Source organism: Spodoptera frugiperda, chromosome 10 (genome assembly GCF_023101765.2).
Source record: "Spodoptera frugiperda isolate SF20-4 chromosome 10, AGI-APGP_CSIRO_Sfru_2.0, whole genome shotgun sequence".
NCBI classification, from domain to species: domain Eukaryota; kingdom Metazoa; phylum Arthropoda; class Insecta; order Lepidoptera; family Noctuidae; genus Spodoptera; species Spodoptera frugiperda.
The window spans coordinates 1,303,767-1,326,925 of NC_064221.1; the positions used below are offsets into that span (position 1 = coordinate 1,303,767).

Consider the following 23,159-nt stretch of genomic DNA (forward strand, 5'->3'; position numbering starts at 1 on the left):
TGATAGTACTAGGGTCAGAACAAAAGATTTATTCTTACTATTTGAGATTTTGTAGATCAATGGACCTTGATAATGTGTATAACAGCAATTTGTAGTCTTGAACTACAATTAAATCGATTTTTGTACGTTATAATATCTGCTTGCCCCTTCAGGGAATTGCGTGATACAATGTGAAACGGTTATCGAAGACTGTGGTCATACTGGATGCGACCTATTTTGAAAATTTCACACGTTGCTTATATTATATCTTTTGTGTGACATACTAAATTAATTGTTATGTTTTTCAGCTTACTCACGTACCTGTTTGACGAAGGATTCGACTAGTTTCACTACTACGTGTCTGATAAATATGAGCCTAGCATTGCTTTAAAATAGGCGAGTTCCTCGTCAAACAGTTCCGTGAGTTAGCCGAAAAACATAATAATTAATTTCACTAGTTGTTAAGGAACTTAAATTAATACACGAGTGTCTGATATATCACGTATATTAATGGAGAATATCCTAAGTTTCAGACTCTTCATCATGAACAGTGTACAGGCGTACCTACGTCTTTCATGGGACTTTGGTCTACAATCTGTCAAATAGAACAAAAATATAGGGAAGCAATGTAAATAGGAATAAATTCAATATTATATTATTTCTCCATATTTATTGCCTCACTACATTATGTTCGTTTGGGCAGTAGTATTCTTTAAAATTTGCTATGCTACTAAATTGTATTGGAATAAAATTATGTATGTCGTAATGTGGTTTGATAAAAAATTATAGGCAAAATTGTTTAAATAATACATTTGGCTGTGAGAAGTTTCCATTAGCAAAAAATGAAGTTTATTTTGAAGAAATCTTTTGTTTGTTATAAAAAAATATTTTATTTACGTATTTATTTTGGCATTGATATCCTTTTTGATTATTTTTAAAGTCACAAAATAATTTATTTTACTATTGGAAAGGTAGTTTATTTTGTCCTTAAAATCTTCTTTTTGTAGATTTCTCAACTTCTCGTCAATTATACTTAGGTAGCATAAAAATGGACATAAATAATAATGCTAGAGAAAACAATAAATAGTTTTTATAATAATTATCATGAGACATACTAAATTATCTAAAAATCACAGTTTACTCACGTAAATTAATTGAGAAAAGCTCTACTAGTTTCAAGTCACAGAGGGACTCTTCATCATAAGCAACGTGCGTGCTCGTGACTATAAACTAGTAGAGCTTTTCTCCATTAACCAGTCGTATGTCGTGGAGAACTGATCAGTACAAGACACAATGAGTTTTCTATTGCGTCTCATAAATCCGCAGACTAAAGGTTTATTTACGTGAGTAAACCGCGATTTTTAGTTAATAAATAGTTTGTTATTTAAAGGAAATATATCTGTAAACCAGTGCTTGTGGGTTTGTTACGGGTTCAAGAAAATATAAAAGACAATACTTATCACTAATTTATTCACAACTTTATTAATAAAATCATAGTGGAGTTGCCAGCTGGTTGAACAAAACAAGTTTTTTTATTTACATTTATTATGAAATGCTAATCGAGTTATTTATAATTTAATAGACTCTTTCCATTTGTTGTTTATTTAAATATCTCAACAATATTTGTTGTGTAATATAATTATGTAAATAAAAACAAGAATGCAAATATAATTGCTACAATTTCGTGTGACATTAATTTATCTGAACTAGTTTAACACCTGGCTTTGTTATTAAAAATATAGTTTTTTTATTAAATATTCTACGTGTGTTATCCAGGTGTCTTGGTTGGGAGAAATCGTTAAAAGAAGATAATTATTATTGTTTTGTCAGTAAACTTGGAAAGTACAGTCAGTAGTAGTAATAGATATTACTACTACTAGTAGTATTACTATTACTACTACTATCCGAATAAAAATTCATTGTGTAATGATTATTTTTATGTAACAAGTCCTATGAGTCAGAGAGTATAAAACAAACCTTTTGCATGTAACTCAACCAGTTGATATCGTCACCGTGATTTTATTAATACAATTTTCAGAATGAAATTAATACATCTTCTTCTAATAGAAAGCGCTTCTTGTAACTTCGTGAGCTGTTCGTGTCGTGGGCTAGTAATAGATGATACTTGTACATAAAAATAAACTTAACGACTTGGTATTAGGGTTTCTTTTAGTAAATATCATTATGTTCATTGGCCAGCAGACCAAAATACGCCTATATGTCAATTATTTTCATTGGATTTTCAACTTGTATTGTAAAATAATAAAGTTGAAAATTGAATGAAGAAATTTGACATTAAGGAATAGGTTGGTCTGTACATAAGTGGAAGGAAATGTGGAAAGAACGAGTGCTCATACTACTGCCGAGTGTGAGGGCTCGAGCTTGATCTAGGATTATGACCTCTGTGTTTACCTTAAGAAAGCCTAATATCAAAACATCGCCTTTAATTTTGGTTTTATTAACTTAAAATACGTTTATGTCTCAAGCCCGTCGCTTTATATTTAGCAACATTTTGTGATGGTTTCAATTTCTTCTAGTTTGAAAGCCTTGGTATGACAAAGGTATGTTTTCATTAATTTTATGAAATATTTTAGTTACCACTACGGGTGTATTGGTTGTATATGAATTAATTGTAACAGTAAACAGGTCACAGTGTTATCTAATCAACTAACGGGAATGGTTTAAAGTGGTTTTCTAAGCAAATATGAATTTTGGTAAATGTTTTTTTCCGTACCTCAGAGTGTACACATATTATTGCGCTTGACTGTACTTTGAAACATGACAAAATTGTATTTGATTATTCCAAAATTTGTTTCGACACTTTGAACCATTTTTACGAAATAAATAAATAACAAATATGACAATAACTAATGTTTTTGTGTATAAATATTATTGTTATATCTAAATGTTACTATTTAAATTTAACATTACAATTGACCCTTGCCATTTGATCCGTAATTTTTTGTTAACAAATGAAGTTATTTTAGCTTAGCTTGAACTAACCTAAAAATAATGGAAAGCTTAAGTTTTGTATAAATATTTAAATATTAAATGAAATCTATCTTATGTTTAAAATGAATATCAGATTAGTTTTTTTTACATATAAAAATAAATCGTTTTCAGCTATCCCACTCTCTGCCCAAGTATTATTGGATTCCGTATAAGGCAGTTAGGTTTTTAAATTAAATATTAAACCTTATATTACTCAAATTTGATCTAAATTAGCTGTGATCAGTATTTTCTTGCAATTAAAAGTGTACAGTGCGTCTCGATAATGTGACGACGAATGACTGTATAGTGCATTCTTGCTTACATTTTTATAAGCAAGCTATATTCTCGTTTGGTATTTTTACGTATTAATGTATGTAAAAATGCCAAATGGAAGGTCTCTAATGAGCTGGATGGGCCATTGTAAGCCAGTACCGAGAAAGTACTGAATTATTTAGCATTAGCATTATTATATTGTTCTAACAACGCGAATAAGAAAAATGTTCAACATAATCTCATATTTCTATGGGACATTTATGTTGAACTTTTTCGATAAGGAATCGGGAATAACTTAGTTCCATTGTTGATAAGAGATGGCGCCGTTCCAAAATTTTGTACGCGCTATTTTTAATTTTCTAATGGAACTAACGACTCCAAATAATACCTACTTGAAATATTTTTGAAAAATCGTTAATAAATAGTTTGTAATTATAAAGAACTAACAATTTTTAATTATAAAATCGTGGCTAGTGAATTTTATGTATAGAGGGGCTAGATAAGTGTTTAAAAATACTTTAAAGTACAATTAAAAACATGTTATGACGGTTTCAGACAGAATTACTTGGTGATGCATCATTTATCATCATTAAGTGTTAAAAGGAACAAATGTTAAAGTAACACTAACTGCCGTACTTAGAGACATTTAATGATTACTTAAACTATTCTTTAGTACCGATTTTGTTCCGAAAACAATTGTTAAGGACTAGGTTAAGTAACCATTAAATGACTGAGTACGGCATTTAGACGAGATGAACAGGGGCCTAAGGGGACGGAGCTATGTAGGTTGTATAGCTCCGTCCCTCTCGCACGGCTCAGTGATCGACCATTCTGACACAATTGTAATAGCAGACTAAGGCCCCAGACGACCTGATTAAGGTTGCAGAGAGCCGCTGGATGCAGGTTGCTTCCAACCGACTTATCTGAAAGTCATTGGGAGAGGCCTATGTTCAGCAGTGGACGTATTACTCTCAATATAATTTTATGATGATAATAATGGATCATTGAGTAATTTTCGTATTACATTAATCCTCTTTGGTTAGTTAACCTTCGTTTTTTTTTACTTGTTTTTAAAACATGGTTTCTTTGTTTTGTTATCGCACGCTTTATAGTTGTATACATGGTACAGGTAACTGCGTAAATATGTGACTTGGTGCTACAGTTAAAAATATCTGCCGGTGCTGCTTTTTAATATGACAATTTTATTTAGTTTTTAATATCCGAAATGTGGACTGAGTGCCGATTTCAATAACCGATCTCGATCAAAAATCTTTAGATTAAAGATCGATTATCGACATTAGTTCTATAGAGTTTATGTTAAAAACGAAGATAGATCTAAAGATTCTGGTTTGTTTCGGTTATCGGAATTGGCAGTTAGTTGGTTGTATTATTTATTTATTTTTTAAATATTACTTGAAGTATTTCGTCACAAGTAACATATTTATGTAGCTAACTGTACCTTGTAATTGGGATGTTATTATTTATCATTGTTTAAGTAAAATCACTCTTACTGCCGTACTCAGAGACATTTAATGATTACTTAAACTATTCCTTAGTAACGATTTTGTTCTGAAAAGCTAAGAACTGGGTTAAGTAATCATTAAATGACTCTGAGTACGGTAGATAGTATTGTTTAATGTACTTAAATCCTTCGTATATTGTATTTATTTGATATTTCGCTTTGTTATGGTGCGTACTATTTTCTGTTAAAATAGATACAATTGTAAAATCTCGTTCAAATGTTAATAAAAACTCAGTTTTATTTTATTTTTGTTTTTTTATTTTTCGTTTTCTTAGTTCTAAATGAAATTGTTAGGGAATTAAGATTTGTAGTTTAAAATATATTTATGGTATAGATCACATGTGACTGTATTTGTTTTGCAGTTTCTAGTGTGTAAATGTGGTTTAACAGTTACGTATTAATTATTATTACACATTATATAAGTGCCTTTGCCTGCCGTTTGATTTATTGAAATAGTTGTCGATTGCAAATAAACATTTTCATTGATTTTATTACAGAGATATTGTGACATACATATTGACATTATTTTTTGTATAAAACACAACTTATTGTGTATAAAATTATAAGTGAATAATTACTTAATAAACATCACAAAAGTTAAGTTGGCCGCTGGATGCAGGTCGCTTCCAACCGGCCTACCTGGAAGTCATTGGGAGAGGTCTATGTTCAGCAGTGGACGTCTTATAGCTGATGTCATGAAGTTTTGTATGGTCGCGAGAAATATTTCATTTTCTATTAATAAAAGGTCCTAGTCACATTATTTTTAACCTGACTGTACATTGGTGCAGTTACTTTTTTAATTTCTCTATCAATATGTATGTCAAATACATAGTTAACGAACTTAAGGGACTGTTTCTTGTGAAATTGGACACATAATAATTATAAACAAAAGCTATCTGCCAAAATCAAAGTCATTAAATGGTTACTTAACCCAGTCCTTAGTATTTGTTTTCAGGATAAAATCGTTACTCAGTAATAAATACTTTAACAGCCGTACTCACATTTAATGATTAATTAAATTATTCCTTAGTAACGATTTTGTTCCGCAAATAATTGCTAAGGACTGGGTTAAGTAGCAATTATATGATTCTCAATACCTACGCCGTAAGTAAGTAATCATTAAATGTCTCTGATAGCTAATAGATATTCAAGCAATACTATAGACTAAAAAAAATAAGAAAATCAAATGCCATAGCAATGTGTAAAAGTTTCTGATTATTATCTGAAATGACACTAGAAACTACAGTCCCTTAGAGTTCGCATTTATTTTATAGTATAACAGTAAGTTGCGGTGTGGTAACCTTAAATTATTACACATTAATGATAAGGCCATCGATTAATTACAAAGGCGCTTCCATAGATAAATTGTAAGTAAGTACATTACTTAAGTTATTTGTATAATTAAATTATTTTCAATACTATTCTTAGGACTGGGTCTCAAAATTGGGACAAGACTTGTAATGGAAGTCTTAATAAAATCTCTTTTCTCTATTATATGTAAATTATGCCAAAAAAATACAAAAAGAAATATAATTATTAAAGTGATCACTAATTTTTTAATCTGACTGTACATTTCACATTAAACCGACTTCCATTACACGCAAAAAATAATCTTAATTCGTATTTTAATAAGGTCTATTTTCCAACCAGGCTTGCTGCACCGCAATAATTTTACATGCAGTACAGTCATGAATTCTAAAGTTTGTATAAATTAGTATAAAGCTTAATTATTAATAAATAAATAATTAAATATAAGCTAATGCAAAGTGCTACGGTTGACATTTGTTATGTGGTTCGGTTCTGTAGCTGATAATGATGAAACTATTAAAGGAAATTCGATTTAATTTGTGTTGTTTTCATTGTAGATAATTAGGTATAAACCCTTATAATCCTAATACTCCTAAACTCCTAATCCTAAATAAATGGGAGATCATTATTTCCGAATCTGCACAAGCTTTGAGAACGTAGTCATTATAAAGGTAATTATAGGTACTTTCTCCTTCAGGTCCCTACATCCAAGGCTCAGATACCGGTTAAATTTTCAAACCGCTATTATGTACTTGTACGCAAAACCTTTACATTCGTTCGCGAAACCGGTTTTTTCATAAAGGTATTTTCGGATTAAACGGTTTAGATCAATAAAAACCGGTTATATTATATAAAAATAATATTATCTATTATATAAAAATAAGTCGGGTTTTCCTTCCTGACGCTATAACTCCAGAACGGACGAACCGATTTCCACGGTTTTGCATTCGTTGGAAAGGTCTCGGGCTCCGTGAGGTTTATAGCAAAGAAAATAACAAAAAAAAATACGGAAAATTATTTGTGGCGAAACGGAGTTCGCCGGATTTGCTAGTATTCAATAATATTACAACGCGTGTACCGACATGCCCCTCGTCGAATAAACCGGTTAATTTAGGTTAAAATAAAGTTCTTTAATGTTCACGTTCTTAAGAAAAGTTTGGAGGAAAACGATATAAACCGGTATTAACCGGTATTTTTTAAACCGAGCCTTGCCTACATCTGGTTGTAATACAACCGTAACTTCTTTCGATCTGGTGTGAGAACATCAGATACCCGTAATATCTGATGTTCTGCAACAAACTACAAAGATAACAGAGACATACTTACATAGTAAATTAGGTCAATATTTAGGTGAATACGTAAACAATTTCAACTATAGACAATTACTTACCAATAAAATGTAGTTCAATCTTTTTTTTTCTTTTTCGTTTTCAATTTTGGCGCGCACAATAAGTTCATGTTAACGCAATGTCACCGTCTAGTCAAGACAAATAGAGGTCAAAGTAAAGGCGACTCAGTTGAAAAACTAAAAAATAATTGCACAAATATCAAGTAAATTTATATAAAAATAACGTATTGATCGTAAAATATTTTAAAACACAAATACTACAAAATAAAAACTCCGTAGTTAAAACTGCTGCGTCAAATGGAACCAAGTTTCGTCCGGAAACGAAATAAAATAAAATTGAATATTTAATCCAAAATTTAGTACTTTCATCGTTTTATGTTATTTTATTTACATTCCCATATGTAATAATGATAAGTACCCCTAGTCAGATAAACTAAATAGTCGCAAATATATTTTTAAATTTATTAAAAGTTGTGACGTTTCATGAAGTTACGGAACGAAATTATTCAATGATTTGGCAAGTTGGAGTACAAGAAAGTGCTATCACTTTCTTTTTATCGAAAGTAAACAATAAACTATTTATAATTAAGTTATTAACGTACTTTTATACGATTTAACTATCAACCAATGTGCCTAGAACGGTAAAAGACTTCAAGAAAAAGGAGAACGCGAAAAACGGTAAGCAATTTTAAAAGTTAGCGCTTATCGGTTCGTATAGTTTTTGATGCTCAAAAACCTTGTTTGTTACAACACAAACAAGGTTATTGTCATGTTTTAGTGTTATATAATTAATCATGTTGTTGCTAAGAGTGTTTAATACGTATATAAATGTAATTAAGCATCCAACTTATGTCGCAGGTGAATGACCTTTTAATTTGGGCTTGTTTGTTCTTATTGGTATATTTTTAGACTCGTATTAATAACATTCTGTATATATTTGGAAACGAATGTCATGACTAGCAAGTTTTTCTCTCAATGTTGAATGAAAATCTTTAAAAAGTGGGATAAAATCGCTTATGTTGATAATTTTACGTCACAACAGGCTATTTGTCTGTTTAATCTGGAGTTTATGTTATGTAGTTATTATATTATGTAGCGATGACAAAGAGGGCATCTGCATCGAGTGTATGCTTATCTAAAAGTATTGCTTACTCTGTGTAGTCTGTGTCCACACATACAGGCAGTTATCCAACCTCTTTGCTCAGTAAATATTAGTTTTGATACTGTAAAACTATTTGCTATGGAAAGTAATATTTTCAGAGTGGTTAAAAAGTAATGATAGTCAATATTTCTTTGTTAGGAATGTACTAAAATAATGCTTAAGCTTTGGTCAGTGGGTATTCTTGAGGTTTGAGTAGTAGTTTAGTTCATATTAGAGGTAAAGTTCATGCTTTAGTTATTTTAAATAAGCATCTAAATATCTGTTTTGAAATAGTAAAACAACAATTATTGATGCCCAGTTAAATATAATTGAAGATATGCTGTTTGTGAAAATGCCTGCAATACATTAGATACAGATAATATTTAAAGTTAATGGCTATTGTTGAATCTTGAAGAATAAAACAAAGCCTTTTAATATAGATTACAAACATACTTTAATCAATCCAAATACTTACTCATTTTACAAAACAAGATTAAAAGAGATTAACCCATTGTATGCCGGAAATGCAGATGACAGAGTCTCGATGTGTGTCTCATTTAGATCTGTGTTTTCTATTATGTCTCACTTACCGTCATACAAGAGGTTAATCTATGACAATGAAATTAAAGTGTTAACCATGTCTAATAGACTCATCAACCTCTTTAATTAGGTATTTTTATGTGACATTTCATTTTCCTGATTAAGTAGTCTTGTATGTCATTAACACTTGATAATCCTCACTTACTCATCAATAAACAATAATTTTCCTGAGTCAATCATGATTTTTAACTAAGATAGTTAAAATTATTGAGAAAAGTCCTAGTAGTTTCGATTTATAGAAGGACTCTTCATCACAAACAGCGTACACAGACACGGCGATGTTGCGCAGCCTACTCTTTAATTCGTTACTATAGTTATTATAAAAACCAGAAAGTAATTATTATATCCAAAACATATGTATAGTCACATTTTTTTCTTCCAATGGTATGTTTCAATCACAATTCAAACATGCATTAATCTTTTATCTCTATATTTTAATATCAATTGCTGCTTGTTAGTCTCGCTAAAACTCGAGAATTGCTGGTCCGATTTGGCAAGTGCCATAAATTGTGTGTGGAAGTCTAGGGAAGATTTAAAAGGTGAAAAAAAAGTTTAAGTTGGTACCAAGTTTGCTGGGCCAGCTAGTTACAAATAATGATTTATTTCAAGCTTATGTTTGCTAGCACCACAAGCAAACATTTAAATTTAAGTCTTCTTAAAAAAAAAGACTCTACTAGACTCTCTATACTTGAACAAGCAACAGTTAAAACAAAAATTAATTAAATAGTCTCATAATTTCCAATCTTGATTACCATTACTAAAGTTCACATGAAATTACCGTAACCAGTGCACTAATGTCGCTTCAATTTATGTGTGTATTGTCTACTGTAATGGCTGTTAAATACATAGTATATTTACCATACTGTGATATATGCTCTCAGTTGAAGTTTTGTTGTGAAGGAAAGCAGACTTGAGCTGCGGGAAGGTATAATTTTTGTTCGTTTTTCTGAGTAACTATCTTGTTGTGTATAAATCAGATAAATTATATCTTGTTTCTCTTTAACACTCTTATTTTCTTAAAAAAAGCAATTGTACATTTTTGACATATTCTGTTTTTTATTTAGTCTTTTCTGTTCTGAAGTTCGAATTTGATCCACCTAATTATGTTGTATTTGGTTTTGGCCCCCTAACAAAAGAGTGGTTTCTAGAAGATTTGTTGACTATGGTTTGCTAAAGACATTTCTAGCATAGCAAGAACAGCTATCTAAATCACATTACCTTAATTTTTAAAAGTGTCTTATGCATGGCATATGTCCATAGCGGCAGATTCACCTTTAGCACTTATCTACCGGCAGTCAAGCACTTATATTATTTCATAAAGCTAACATATCCTGCATACTACATTTAGTACCTATTTGTATGTAGAAAAACAAACAAACTAAATACCAAAGTTCAATCGCTCAGTTACTAAGTAGTCTAGATACCTAGAATACCTAGAATTTGTTATATGAGAACGATATTATGATGTTTATCTCACAACAATATTCAAATATTAGGCCATTATGCCTTTAATATATTATACACAATTCAGATGAAGTAGTTGTCAAGCAAGATTTGTTTTTTTATTTTGTATAATAGAGAAAAAAATGTTTGAAAGTGACTTTGTATGTTATTTAGATATTTGCTAGAGTGTAGACAGGTGTGTCGAGATGCAGTATAGATTAAAACCTAATGTCGCTAGTTGGGCTTCGAGACAAAGTAATTTTAAAGCTTTGATTTGATTTGTGTTAATTTTTAACTATTGTTTTGTGTATAAAATAATGTGAAAAACGTGAAAATTTGCTTTAGTGAAAAGAAAATTTGTATTATTGCATAATGTTATGTTACCTATCTATGGTTAATTCTTTATCGAGTATTCTTTATGAGATTGATTGTTTAGACTCTTATAGGATCTATATAAAATGTTACTTAGTGTATAGCTTGTCTCCTATTACATTTCATAAATGAGACTTACTACAAAAAGTTTTAACTTTGAAAGTTTCCCTAGGTCTTAACTAAGATACCTAAATTATTTACGACAGACAATTTATACAAACCGACCAAAATTATTACCCATTATATACTTATAATATTGCATATCTAACACTACAATTTATTTCCCTATCCAGTTCGCACAATGTCGAACGCGTCGGTGAGCATAAAGTTCAGGGCGGGACTGACGCCTTCGGACCCTGAACAGCAGCCGGTACTGATCGTGGGGCAGGCGGCTCATCTCAGCGCCCTCAACTGGGACGATGTGCGCTGTAAGCTGGAGCCTAGAGTTAGTGAAGAGGTAAGGAGTGTTATTTTCTCTTATTAAAAAGTACAAAGTAAAAGTTAAATTAGACAATTGAAATCAAATATTTAACTCTTGGGTCCTTTAACCCTTTTGGGTCTCCAAAAGGCCTTTTTAAAATAATAAGAAAATATAAGGGTCTGTTTCTTAGTAATGCTGTTTGTTAATTTAAAGTAAAATTTGTATAGGCAGACAACGGTTTAGTTCAGACATTTTTATTTTTAAATTTTTGACATTATTTTAACTGTTCGCGCATTTCAAACGAAAATATGTACCTATAAATATTAATTATAACGTCCTCGACACATTTTTGATTTTTCGTTACATTCCTTATCAATGGATGTGATCGTAAATAAAGCATAATAAATAGCATAAACTCTCAATACTTAGCAATAGATGCACCACCTACAATAGTACGATTTACATTCCCCTAGGCCTGGCGGCGTGGTCTGCAATGCGTGACGTCATCGCCTGGAGACTCGTGCGAGCTGTGGCCGCGCGCGGTGTCCCTGGCGTCGCTACCGGCTCGACGCTCCCGCCACGCTGCCCCCGCCAGGAACCATGCTCTGGCCAAAATCGTGCGGTCTACTCAACGGTCTACTGATGAGACCATTGTGGTGAGTTTACTTTTGTAACAATCTTATTGCAAGACAAGATCATGTCTTCCATAAGCTGTACTACCCTTTTCGATGCAGACTTGACTTTTACCCACATGATTCTTACAAGTTTTTTTTTTTGATGTTTTACTTACCTAATTGTCTCTTGGGAATACGTTAGACCATAATGGATTTCTTTTTTCTTTAAATTTTTTAGGATGTAGCAAGAGATGTTTCAGTATTAACACTTTCCATATGAAAATTGTCTATTTGCAAACGTTGTGGTTAATAATTTCATCCGGAGCTGCGGACTACCTAGCGGGTTTACCGGAGCTCCGGCTCGACAAGCAGGAGTAGGAACGGGGTGGTTTTTAGTCAGTAAGAGTCTGACACTCCCTCTCACCTCGCCTAAGGCGGGAGAAGTAATAGAATGATTTCCCCACTCAAAAAAAAATTAATTCAAACCGAATATTAAGATTCACCTCGCCTAAGGCGGGAGAAGTCATTGGATGATTTTCCCCACTTAAAAAAAAAGTGATTAAAATTAGTATTTTTTTTGAGGTCTCACTAATAACACAGACATTGTTCCCTATATCTAAAATGAACTATGCATCTCTCTATACAGTTGGTGTGCCGCAAGCGCGACGTGCTGCCGAGCGCGGTGAGTATCGCGCGCTGCTACCCGCAGTTCCAGGCGCGCTCGGCCGCCGGCCCGCTCGCCGCCGCGCCCGCGCCGCCCAGCGCGCGCGCCGTCGCCGTCGAAATACATCTGCTTAAGGAGGATAAACCCGGTCAGTACTATATTGGAATTAACTAAGTCTTATAGTGATGTTTTGGCTCTATGCAGTTTAAATCGCAGAGCTGAAATCTGAGGGCTTACTGACATTTAATATTACTTAAACTATTCCTTAGTAACGATTTTGTTCCGAAAACAATTGCTAAGGACTGGGTTAAGTAACCATTAAATGACTCTTAGTACGGCGGTAAGTCTTATAGAGGAGTTTTGGCTCTATGCAGTTTAAATCGCAGAGCTGAATTTTGAGGGTTTGGTACGAGTTTGTTTTCGAAACTTTAGTGCGTTCGGCACTCTGATTGGCCGGTGCAAATGAACCAACTAAACAGAGAGCGATTCCGAACGCGCTCTCATTTCGATCTCGTTAAATGTAAAGCAAACTCGTGCTAATATATCTGACAGATTAAAATTAGATTTGCAAGAAATCTTCAAATTCTCAGATATCAATATATTGCATTTTTCTCTGTCACAAATTCAAAAATCACTTTCAATCACCATCTCCCATTACAGTCACCTCATTAAATACCCCATCAACTAAATCACCCCTAAAAATGTCAGAGTATTCTAACCCCTTTCAGACGGGGAATCAGAGGACGAGGGTATCGGTACGTTGGACCCCGCGCTGTGTGACAGTACGCTGTCTGCGGAGGAGGTCCAGACCCTGCAGGATGCAGCCGACGCCACCAGGCTGGCCGCCAGGATCACGGATACTCCGACCAATATCATGAATGTTGATAAGTTTATTGAGGTAAGCATAACCGTCTATGTTTAAGACTGTAGTCGAATATTGTAGAGAAGTTTGTATATAGGATTGCTTTCTACAAGGGGTACACGGTAAATGTGGTTTAATGAACACTAATTTTTTTTTAGGAACTTAAGGGTTGTTGGGACTCGGGGATTGGGATGATTGGGAAGGGGGTTAATTGGGCCTCGGATAACAATTTCACGTCAGTTCTCCAGTCAAGTCGGCCTATTCGTGCCGAAGCATGTCTCTCCCACACTCATTTTAAACACTACTACCTTAAAATGTGTATATGTATCTACTGTTTTAACTCATAAAAGAGTTTCAAAATGGCTTCTTTATTGCTTTGGAAAACAACATAACATGGAGACTCAATTTGTACTCTAGTACATGGCAAAATAACACATACAGGGTGACTTTGAATTCGACGTATTCCTCTCGGGAGGTGATAATACAACTAATTTCCTACAAAAATAGCCCTGAGGTCCTTGGGCGGAAAGTGGCTAGTTTCTGAGATATTCAACATTTTTGGTTTTGGTAAAAATATCCCGAATTGATTACAAAAACATCAATAAATAAAAAAATACTGGTTGGATTTTAGTTATTTTAGTTTTAATCAGTTGACAATACATCAGTTATCATTTATAAATACTAATAATGGCAGAAATATCATTCGTTTTAAAATAGCAAGTAATTTCCTATTAAATTTTGTTTTGTTTCACTAATTTGGTCAATAGATAGCTGGATTTATTTCGAAAAAAATATATGACACTAAGCGTACAAACTATTAGAAAAACTTCCTTGGTTCTTTAGCTACCCAGAAACGTAAAATTATTTGCAATATTCCCAAAAACAAATGAATTAATTGATGATAAGTAGAGTGTAAAGAGAAAAGCGCAATTTCAAAAACATCTTAATTTGCAAAATTTTGTTCAAAATGATCTTTCCTACGACGAATACATGCCCAAACACACTTCCTTATCCCTATGACGTTCACTCTTGGGCTGAATATGCGTTTTATTTCGTAATTATCTTCAAATATGTTTCGGAGAAGAATTACGATACACGGTCAATTCCTTCTGTATAAACAAGGAACTTTATGTAAAAATCAACCGGTGTTAGGTTCTGGTCATTGTGCATGTCATGTAGTTGGTCGCCCTACTAATCCAATGCCTGAGAATCAATGTTTTCGACCATTGCCGCACAGTACACTTGACAATCGTCATGTGGAATAAATTCGTCAATCAAATTAATAAATTGATTCAATAAGTAGAATAAGTTCATTCATTTTGTTTCTAAATTCAAATTTAAAACAATGACCCAAGCCAACATTCCTTATTTTTTTCATAATTCTCACCATTTAAATTGTTGGATGAAAAGTAGGGTCAAATCAAATTATTATTTATGATACCCCTGCAAACATTTGAATTAAAACCACGATGCGCTAACGATGGTTTATTTTTTTCGGATTTTGTTGACTTTTTTGTGGCTAATAATGGATATTCAAGGTGATAGTTTATCCAGCGCACTATCGACTACTGTGGGGCAATGGTTGGATGCTTTGATTCCTAGGCGTTATATTGGCATGGGGGTCCAACTACATGGCAAGCGCGGTGTCCAGAATCTAACGCCGGTTGATTTTTACATGAAGTCCCTTGTTTATACAGAAGGAATTGGCCGTGTATCGTAATTCTTCTCTGAAACATATTTGAAGATAATTACGAAATAAAACGCATATTCAGCCCAAGAGTGAACGTCAGAGGGATAAGGAAGTGTGTTCGGGCATGTATTCGTCGTAGGGAAGATCATTTTGAACAAAATTTTGCAAATTAAGATGATTTTGAAATTGCGCTTTTCTCTTTACACTCTACTTATCATCAATTAATTCATTAGTTTTTGGGAATTTTGTAAATAATTTTACGTTTCTGGGTAGCTAAAGAACCAAGGAAGTTTTTCTAATAGTTTGTACGCTTAGTGTCATATATTTTTTTCGAAATAAATCCAGCTATCTATTGACCAAATTAGTGAAACAAAACAAAATTTAATAGGAAATTACTTGCTATTTTAAAACGAATGATATTTCTGCCATTATTAGTATTTATAAATGATAACTGATGTATTGTCAACTGATTAAAACTAAAATAACTAAAATCCAACCAGTATTTTTTTATTTATTGATGTTTTTGTAATCAATTCGGGATATTTTTACCAAAACCAAAAATGTTGAATATCTCAGAAACTAGCCACTTTCCGCCCAAGGACCTCAGGGCTATTTTTGTAGGAAATTAGTTGTATTATCACCTCCCGAGAGGAATACGTCGAATTCAAAGTCACCCTGTATATCTGGCAAAAGTAGATGTTACATTGAATATATTTGTTTGTTCGGAGAAATAAAACCACCAAATAACTTCTCTCTTTCTTTCTTTACAACTTCATATTAATCTTTCTTACAGGAAGCCTTCAAAGTAGCAAAAGAACTAGACATCCTCGAACCAACAGTGATTCGGGGAGAGGAACTAAAGGCTCGCGGGATGGGGGGCATCTACGGAGTGGGGAGGGCGGCGGACTGCCCACCGGCACTCGTGACGCTGTCGTACCATGCCCCGGGCGCCGCCGACAGCGTGGCCTGGGTCGGCAAGGGCATCGTCTACGACACCGGCGGCCTCAGTATTAAGGCAAGGGTGAGTTTGTGGCGTCTTTTCATGCTTTGGGGGATTGGGGGATGGGGGGCGGGGTTTGCAGGGGGTGTGAGAGTTTGGTGGAGGATTTTAATTGTATTTTTGTTGATAATAGATTTATTATAGGTAATTTATTTGTATAATGATGATATTAAATTATTAAAGATACACATGATATAATTTAAAGTTAAAAGGGGATATACTGTCATGCAGTTTACTATTATTATTATTCTATTATATATACTATTGTTATTATATTGGATATAACATTCAAAATTATTTATTTTATTTTCCAAAATAGGTCATCACCGAATCAGCGCGGGTTTGCTCGCCTGCAGGGTATCATGCTTCTCAGTTTTGTGGGTTTTATACAGTCATACTATCATTCATTATATGTAGATACTTCTATCCATTCATCCATCTTATTTGTACATACATACATGAATCATACATATTAATGTACAATGTACATACTACATAATACATTCTGTTTTAGTGTTATTTTTACAAAGAATACATGCATATACAAAGTGTTCTGATATTATCTACCACAGCCTTAATGGAAGGTAGTGTTGTGTTTGAAGATTACAATAGTGAAGAAATTTCGTACCGCGGACCAGTAATTCAATTTGAGAACATAAAGAAGTTAAATAAACATTGATTCTACTCTGCATAAAGTGGTTCACGAAAACGAAGCAACAGAGACAGTGAAAGAGATAGCTCTTTCATAACAAACACATACATAGATTGTTTATATGAAAAAAATGACTTATCATCAATAATTTATATTTACTATTGTACTCTTCAAACACAACACTATCTCCCATTAAAGCCGTGGCAGATACTTTTAAAGCTCCTTATATAACTAAAAAGGTGTTTTTTGTTTTATATACTAATGTTTGAAAATGTTTCTCGCATTGAAAAATCTTATTTGAGGGATGAAAATCTTACATATTATTAGTATGTAATAATGTCGTGGTGGCCCAAAGGCTTAAGACGCCCGCTTCTCAAGCATGAGAGTGCAGTTTCGAAACCTACCAACGGCAAGTACCAATGTGACTTTTTCAAAATCATATGTAATTTCTAATATTATTAAGACACCACAGAAAAACGGTGAAGGAAAACATCGTAAGGAAACCTGGGCTTATCATTTCTAATTATAAGTTTGAAATCGCCAACCCGCATTGAGCACGCGTGGTGATTAATGCTCAAACCTTCTACGTGTGAGAAGAGGTCTTTGGTCAGCAGTGGTTACTTATAGGCTGTTGATGTTGTAATAAAAATGTTATTATGCCTTTGTTGTAACTTTCATGGGACATACTAAGTTAAATATTATGCTATCAGTAGCAGCGCGACAATCGCCGCGTCGTGTGTCGCGGAATGCTGCTCATGAATATGAGTCTCTAGCATGGCTTGAAACTAGTCGAGTTCCTCATCAAACAAATACGTGAGTAAGCCGATAACATAATAATTAATATTATGCCTCCTGCAGACTTCAATGGTAGGTATGAAAGGCGACTGCGGCGGTGCGGCGGCGGTACTGGCGGCGTTTGCTCTGGCTGTCAAGTCCAAGCCGACCGTCAACCTACACGCCGTGCTGTGTCTCGCTGAGAACTCTGTCGGCCCACTTGCTACTAGGTAAGGAGCATGAAAAAGCAAAAAAAAACAGTATTTAAAAAATTACTACTATCTGGTACCTGCATTATACCTAATGAAAAAAGGGTAAAGACTTCTATTTTGCTGCGTATAACCTAGCATGTTACGTCAGGGAGTCTAGAAATGTGCCCGGCAATTTATATGGCAATAGGTTCACCCCCTATTACATGGGACTTACAGCATAAATTGTAAAAAATGAACATAATGTGTAGCCACTGCCTACCCTTTCGAGGATAGAAAGCGTGACGATGTATAATAATATCAGGTCAGGACTTATTGTATTTTCCTCTTCTAGACCGGACGACATCCACACTCTGTACTCGGGACGCACCGTAGAGATCAACAATACGGACGCTGAAGGTATGTTCTATTAACTCATATATTATAAGTATAGAATAAAAGAGAAATGCATTTATTTATTTTCTATGTTTATTTGTTTTGTTTTATTTCCTACTATGGTGCAGAAAAATGACTAGAGGCGGCTTTAACGTAATTTCAAATTTATCTTTCTGCCCAATTTCTTTTTTTAATGACATAGGCTGGTTTATGATGTGACGGATCACCCGATGGTAAGCAATCGCCGCCGCCCATGGACACTTGAAACATCAGAGACGTTACAAGTGCGTTGCAAGCCTTTTATTGGTTAGGAATTTATTAAAATCTACGTTTACATTGTTTACACATGATAACGGTTGCACATGATAACGCTTTACGTAATAAAGCGTTACCATGTGCTATGTGTAATAGACATATACAATTGTTACTAGTTTGTTATGCCAATATTTCTTGACTTTTATCTTCCAGGTCGTCTGGTCCTCAGCGACGGTGTGGTGTATGCCTCCCGCAATCTGAAGGCGGACACCATTGTGGACATCGCCACTCTCACTGGAGCACAGGTAACTAGAACTAGTTGAATTCTTTAATTGATTTAAGCAATTATTTTCGTAAAGACAAGATTATGGAGAATAAAACCATTTTGCAATTATAAAAAAAATATATAGTTCAGTGAGATCAGATCAGAGTGCTTAGTACGAGCTTGTTTTACGTTTAACAATATGAAAACGAGAGCGCGGTCGGCGCTGTGATTGGTTGGTACATTCGAGCCGGCCAATCAGAGCGCCGAACGCACTCATTTCGTTATTGTTCAATGTAAAGCCGGATCCAGACGAGTGTAACGTGTAATGTAATCCACCGTGTAATGTAACACGAATTCTGCGTGTGGACGGCAGTACGAGCATTACATGTAACGCTCGCGCGGCGCTCGGGGTTGATCCATCGGCTGTCGGTTTTTCGCGCGAACACAAAGACGCAACTGAGTGGAAACAGCTTTTGAAATATTTTCGCGTTCACAATTCGCTTTGAGTTCGTGTGCCGTCCATACTGTTGATGCTAAATTACACGTAATCTTACATTACACGTTACACTCGTCTGGACCCGGCTTAAAGCAAACTCGTACTGTGCGTGATGCATGTAATAATGCGTCATTTTGTATAAACCTAATGGTAAGGGGCTTATACTCAAATACTCAAACGTCACTTACTTTCAAGACGCTTTCAGAAATAAATCCGTCACTACATTTTTTTTATAAAAGACATGGAGTTTCTTGCTCGTTCTTCTCCATTCGAAGCTACACTTTGGAACGATCGCCTAGCTTCACTGACAGACAGACTAACGGACAATTCAATTTGACGTTTCAAAAGTGCCTTATTTAGGATTAATTGAAATAAATGCTTTGACTTTGACTTTGACAGGGATAGAAAGATATCTAAGTACAACTTAAAATTAAGTAGCTTTACAGTACTCGGGTGTTATACTTTAATTTGCCTGTTGCAGGGTACGGCGACGGGCAAGTACCACGCGGCGATCCTGTCGAACAGCGCGCGGCTGGAGGCGCTGGCCGTGGGCGCGGGGCTCCGCTCCGGGGACCTCACGCACCCGCTGCCCTTCGCGCCAGAGCTGCACTTCACTGAGTTCACCAGCTGCGTCGCCGATATGAAGAATAGTGTTGCTGTGAGTATACCTGCATAAATATAAACTTAATTACTAAAGAAACTGTTTTTGTATACTCATTAGTTTTATTTTTATCACAATGACAAAACAACAGAAATTCACGCGCGCGTGCTTTCGCATGATCAGCTGTTAGCAGCGAGACGCCCGCGCCCGCGTTATCGGAAGACTGGTAGGTATTTTGGAACTTTATGCACACGTGGTAATGAAGTTTTGTTATTGTGATAAAAATAAAACGATGACTACCTAAACAAAAAAGTTTCTTTGCCACTGAAAGTTGTTTGTAATCATGAGTACAATCACGTGTTTAAATATCGTTCACTAATTACCAGTTACCCTATATACTGTATTCAACTATATACAACTAAACTTTATATGTTTCTGTATGAATAAAAACCTCATTTTATTATTGTATTACAGGACCGTAACAACGCCCAGCCATCGTGCGCGGGTTTGTTCATTCTGTCGCACCTGGGCTTCGACTTCCCCGGCAACTGGCTGCACATCGACATGGCGGCGCCTGCGCACTGCGTACGTATTGTATTTGTATTTTGAAAATAGTATCTATTGGCAGACATATCACGTAACGGAAATTATTTGTGTAGACAGTGCTATCATAGGCCATTGCATGTGCATACTCTCTCTAACAATGTCTCTACGACTGCCGCCGGGCAAGGGGTCTCGGATTCGATTGGCGGCGCTGATCGGTTGAAGTATTACTAGGCTTTTTTCGGTTTTTCGAAAATTTCTAAGTGGTAGCACGGAGTCTGGAAATGTACCCGGTATATGGCAATATGGCATGGGACTTACAACATAAATTGTGAAATGTGGGTATACATTGGCATTATGTGCCATAATGTGCACCTCTGCCTATCCCTTCGAGGATTAAAGGCGTGACGTTGTATAATACGAAAAGTCTAATGAATTAACATTGTCCCCCGCAGGGCGAGCGTGCGACGGGTTACGGCGTGTCCCTGCTGTGCGTCCTGTTCGGGGCCCACACGCGGGCCGCGCTACTGCGGGCACTCGCGCCCGGGCCCGCGCTCTGATACTGCACTGGTAATGTACTACAGTATACACCTCATCTATATTACTTCTACTTAGGACTATCACCTATTATGTGCAACTACAGCCTACCCCCACGAAGATAAAAGTTCGTAGCGGTGTAAAAAAATAAATATAAATGTAACTAACCATTTTACAGCCAAAATAATCTATCTACCTTTATGCAGAATATCTGTATTTATCTAAGGTTTTTGACAGAACTACAATAGAAGTGTTGTCAATATTTAATTCTTCCGTCTACGTCATCCTAAGTCAAAAACCATGTTCTTTCATGTCACTCCTCAGTCCCTACTCAATCGAGTCATCCTCTTATTTATTACAAATAAGTACTAAATTCAACATTTTTATCCAACAGATGGAAATCAACACCCGAAAACGCAGTTAACAAGAGATAACATTAAATTCAGCATTTAGACTACAGAACCAGAGAAAAAATCAAACTTTAATGACTTTAAAAATACCAATTACATTAATTTGTATAATGGTCTAGTATCATCCGATGTAAGGCAATAGACAATATTGCTCCTATATGTCACCTACCTCATTGGTATGGAAAAAGTTAGAATATAACCATAAACGCAAAAAAAAAACTATTATTTCCCCCTTATTCAAATGTCAAACTCAAATGAAACATAGACAACAAGCATAGATAAATATCAAAGAAAAATAGACTTTTTTCATATATTTTTTTTTAGCTTGAGTAAGATCTTTTTTTTGTATTTGTTAGTGTAAGTAAAAGAGGTAGGTTTAAAAGCAACTGTTGTCTCTAAGGAATAATTATGAATCTTAAAATAATGATTATTATGGCTATCAATTAGTTAATGCGGTTTTTAAATGATTTTTTTATATATTTGTATTTTAATTATAAGATTATTGTAAGCATAGATATGGTTAAAGCATTGACTGCCGAAAGAAAGTCAAAGTCAAAATTATTTATTTCAAATAGACCGGGAAGGCACTTTGAATTTGGTTGCTATTACTAAAAATCTTGAATTACATATTATGAAAATAATAAGACGCAATTCTTAACCTAATTCATATCTATGTTTATAAATAATAATATAACTTATTAGTATAAAAAGAGTGTTGAAAAAAAGTACTAAATAAAATTAGTTAGGTATACCAGAACTTGACTAATATAGGTTGTTCAAAATATAAGAATAATAACAAATATTTACTCGTGATTAAGACTAGCTCGTTGACCGAGTTTTTATATAAATGAGAAGTCACAGAGGTAAGAGGGGGAGTGTCAGACTCTTACAGACTAAAAACTCTACTCCTGGGACCTTAGTCTGCTATTACAATTGTGTCAGAATGGTCGATCACTGAGCAGTGCGAGAGGGACGGAGCTATACAACCTACATAGCTTCGTCCCACTCGCACTGCTCAGTGATCGACCATTCTGACAGACTCAGGCCCCTGCTTTGAGCCGTGGCTATAGTTTTTTTATACCACGACGGTGTCAAGAAAGCGCACGGCCCACCTGATGGTAAATGATTACTGTGGCCTATGAACGCTTGCAACACTTAGGGTATTATATATTTGCAGACTCTTAAGAAACCTATTTACTCCCTTGGTATATAGGTACCCTTGGTAACTTTCAAAGTCAAATTATTTATTTCAAATAGACCAGGAAGGCACTTTTGAACGTCAAAGCAAATATAATAATACTAATAACGTCCGTCTGTCGGTCAGTCCTCTAGTGAAGCTATCAGCTTGTTCCAAAGTTCTACACTTCCTATGAAGAAGAACGAGCAAGAAACTCCATAGGTTACTCTTTTTCAATCAGGTTCACAATACAATACTTAGTTACATTGTTTCGATTGCTTCAACTATGTGAGAACAATGTAAAACTAATATTCAGTCAAAGCGATAGAAAAAGAAAATAACCTTGAGGACAACAAAATTAATGCAGTCTGGAGCTGACCAGTCCCAGTTGACAGCGCCCGTTTACGAACATGACACGTTACTTTGGCCTGTCATCGAAACCAGTGGGCCCCGTCTTTGGTGGTCTGACGACTTTCATAAAAGTATTTTTGCCACCAAATGTTAGTCAAGTTCGCCACACACGCTAGAAACGGAAGCAATATTAATGTACAATGCGAGTGGTTTGTAGTTATTGCATAAGTTACCTGTTGCTGACAATATATTTTAATAATTAATAAGACTATTTACCGTCCGATGT

At 34.6% G+C, this 23,159-nt stretch overlaps 1 protein-coding gene across 6 annotated transcripts; it reads left to right on the forward strand.

The window, feature by feature from the left end:
* Nucleotides 1-7,916: 7,916 nt before the first annotated feature.
* Nucleotides 7,917-21,983, forward strand: LOC118277556 (probable aminopeptidase NPEPL1). Of its 6 annotated transcripts, none has more exons than XM_050696129.1 (13): nt 7,917-8,099; nt 11,271-11,434; nt 11,872-12,054; nt 12,659-12,824; nt 13,405-13,574; nt 16,022-16,249; nt 17,739-17,884; nt 18,198-18,262; nt 18,707-18,798; nt 19,736-19,912; nt 20,330-20,440; nt 20,854-20,968; nt 21,330-21,983. In XM_050696129.1, exons 2-12 carry the CDS (start codon nt 11,279-11,281, stop codon nt 20,956-20,958), a joined length of 1,599 nt encoding a protein of 532 aa, XP_050552086.1. In that variant the 5' UTR covers nt 7,917-8,099; nt 11,271-11,278; the 3' UTR covers nt 20,959-20,968; nt 21,330-21,983. The 6 variants fall into 6 exon arrangements, with proteins under 6 accessions (XP_050552086.1, XP_050552082.1, XP_050552083.1 ...); XM_050696125.1 differs by lacking the exon at nt 7,917-8,099 and adding an exon at nt 8,115-8,279; XM_050696126.1 differs by lacking the exon at nt 7,917-8,099 and adding an exon at nt 8,115-8,279 and having other exon boundaries at nt 16,022-16,243.
* Nucleotides 21,984-23,159: the final 1,176 nt, after the last annotated feature.

What these genes read in the sequence shown, in the direction of transcription:
- LOC118277556 (XM_050696125.1), top strand. Translation starts at nt 8,216, where the DNA reads ATGTTGTTGCTAAGAGTGTTTAATACGTATATAAATGTAATTAAGCAT. An exon ending in GCATCCAACTTATGTCGCAG is followed by an intron (nt 8,280 to 11,270) that starts GTGAATGACCTT and finishes TTCCCTATCCAG; the next exon opens with TTCGCACAATGTCGAACGCG. An exon ending in ATGTTGATAAGTTTATTGAG is followed by an intron (nt 13,575 to 16,021) that starts GTAAGCATAACC and finishes TCTTTCTTACAG; the next exon opens with GAAGCCTTCAAAGTAGCAAA.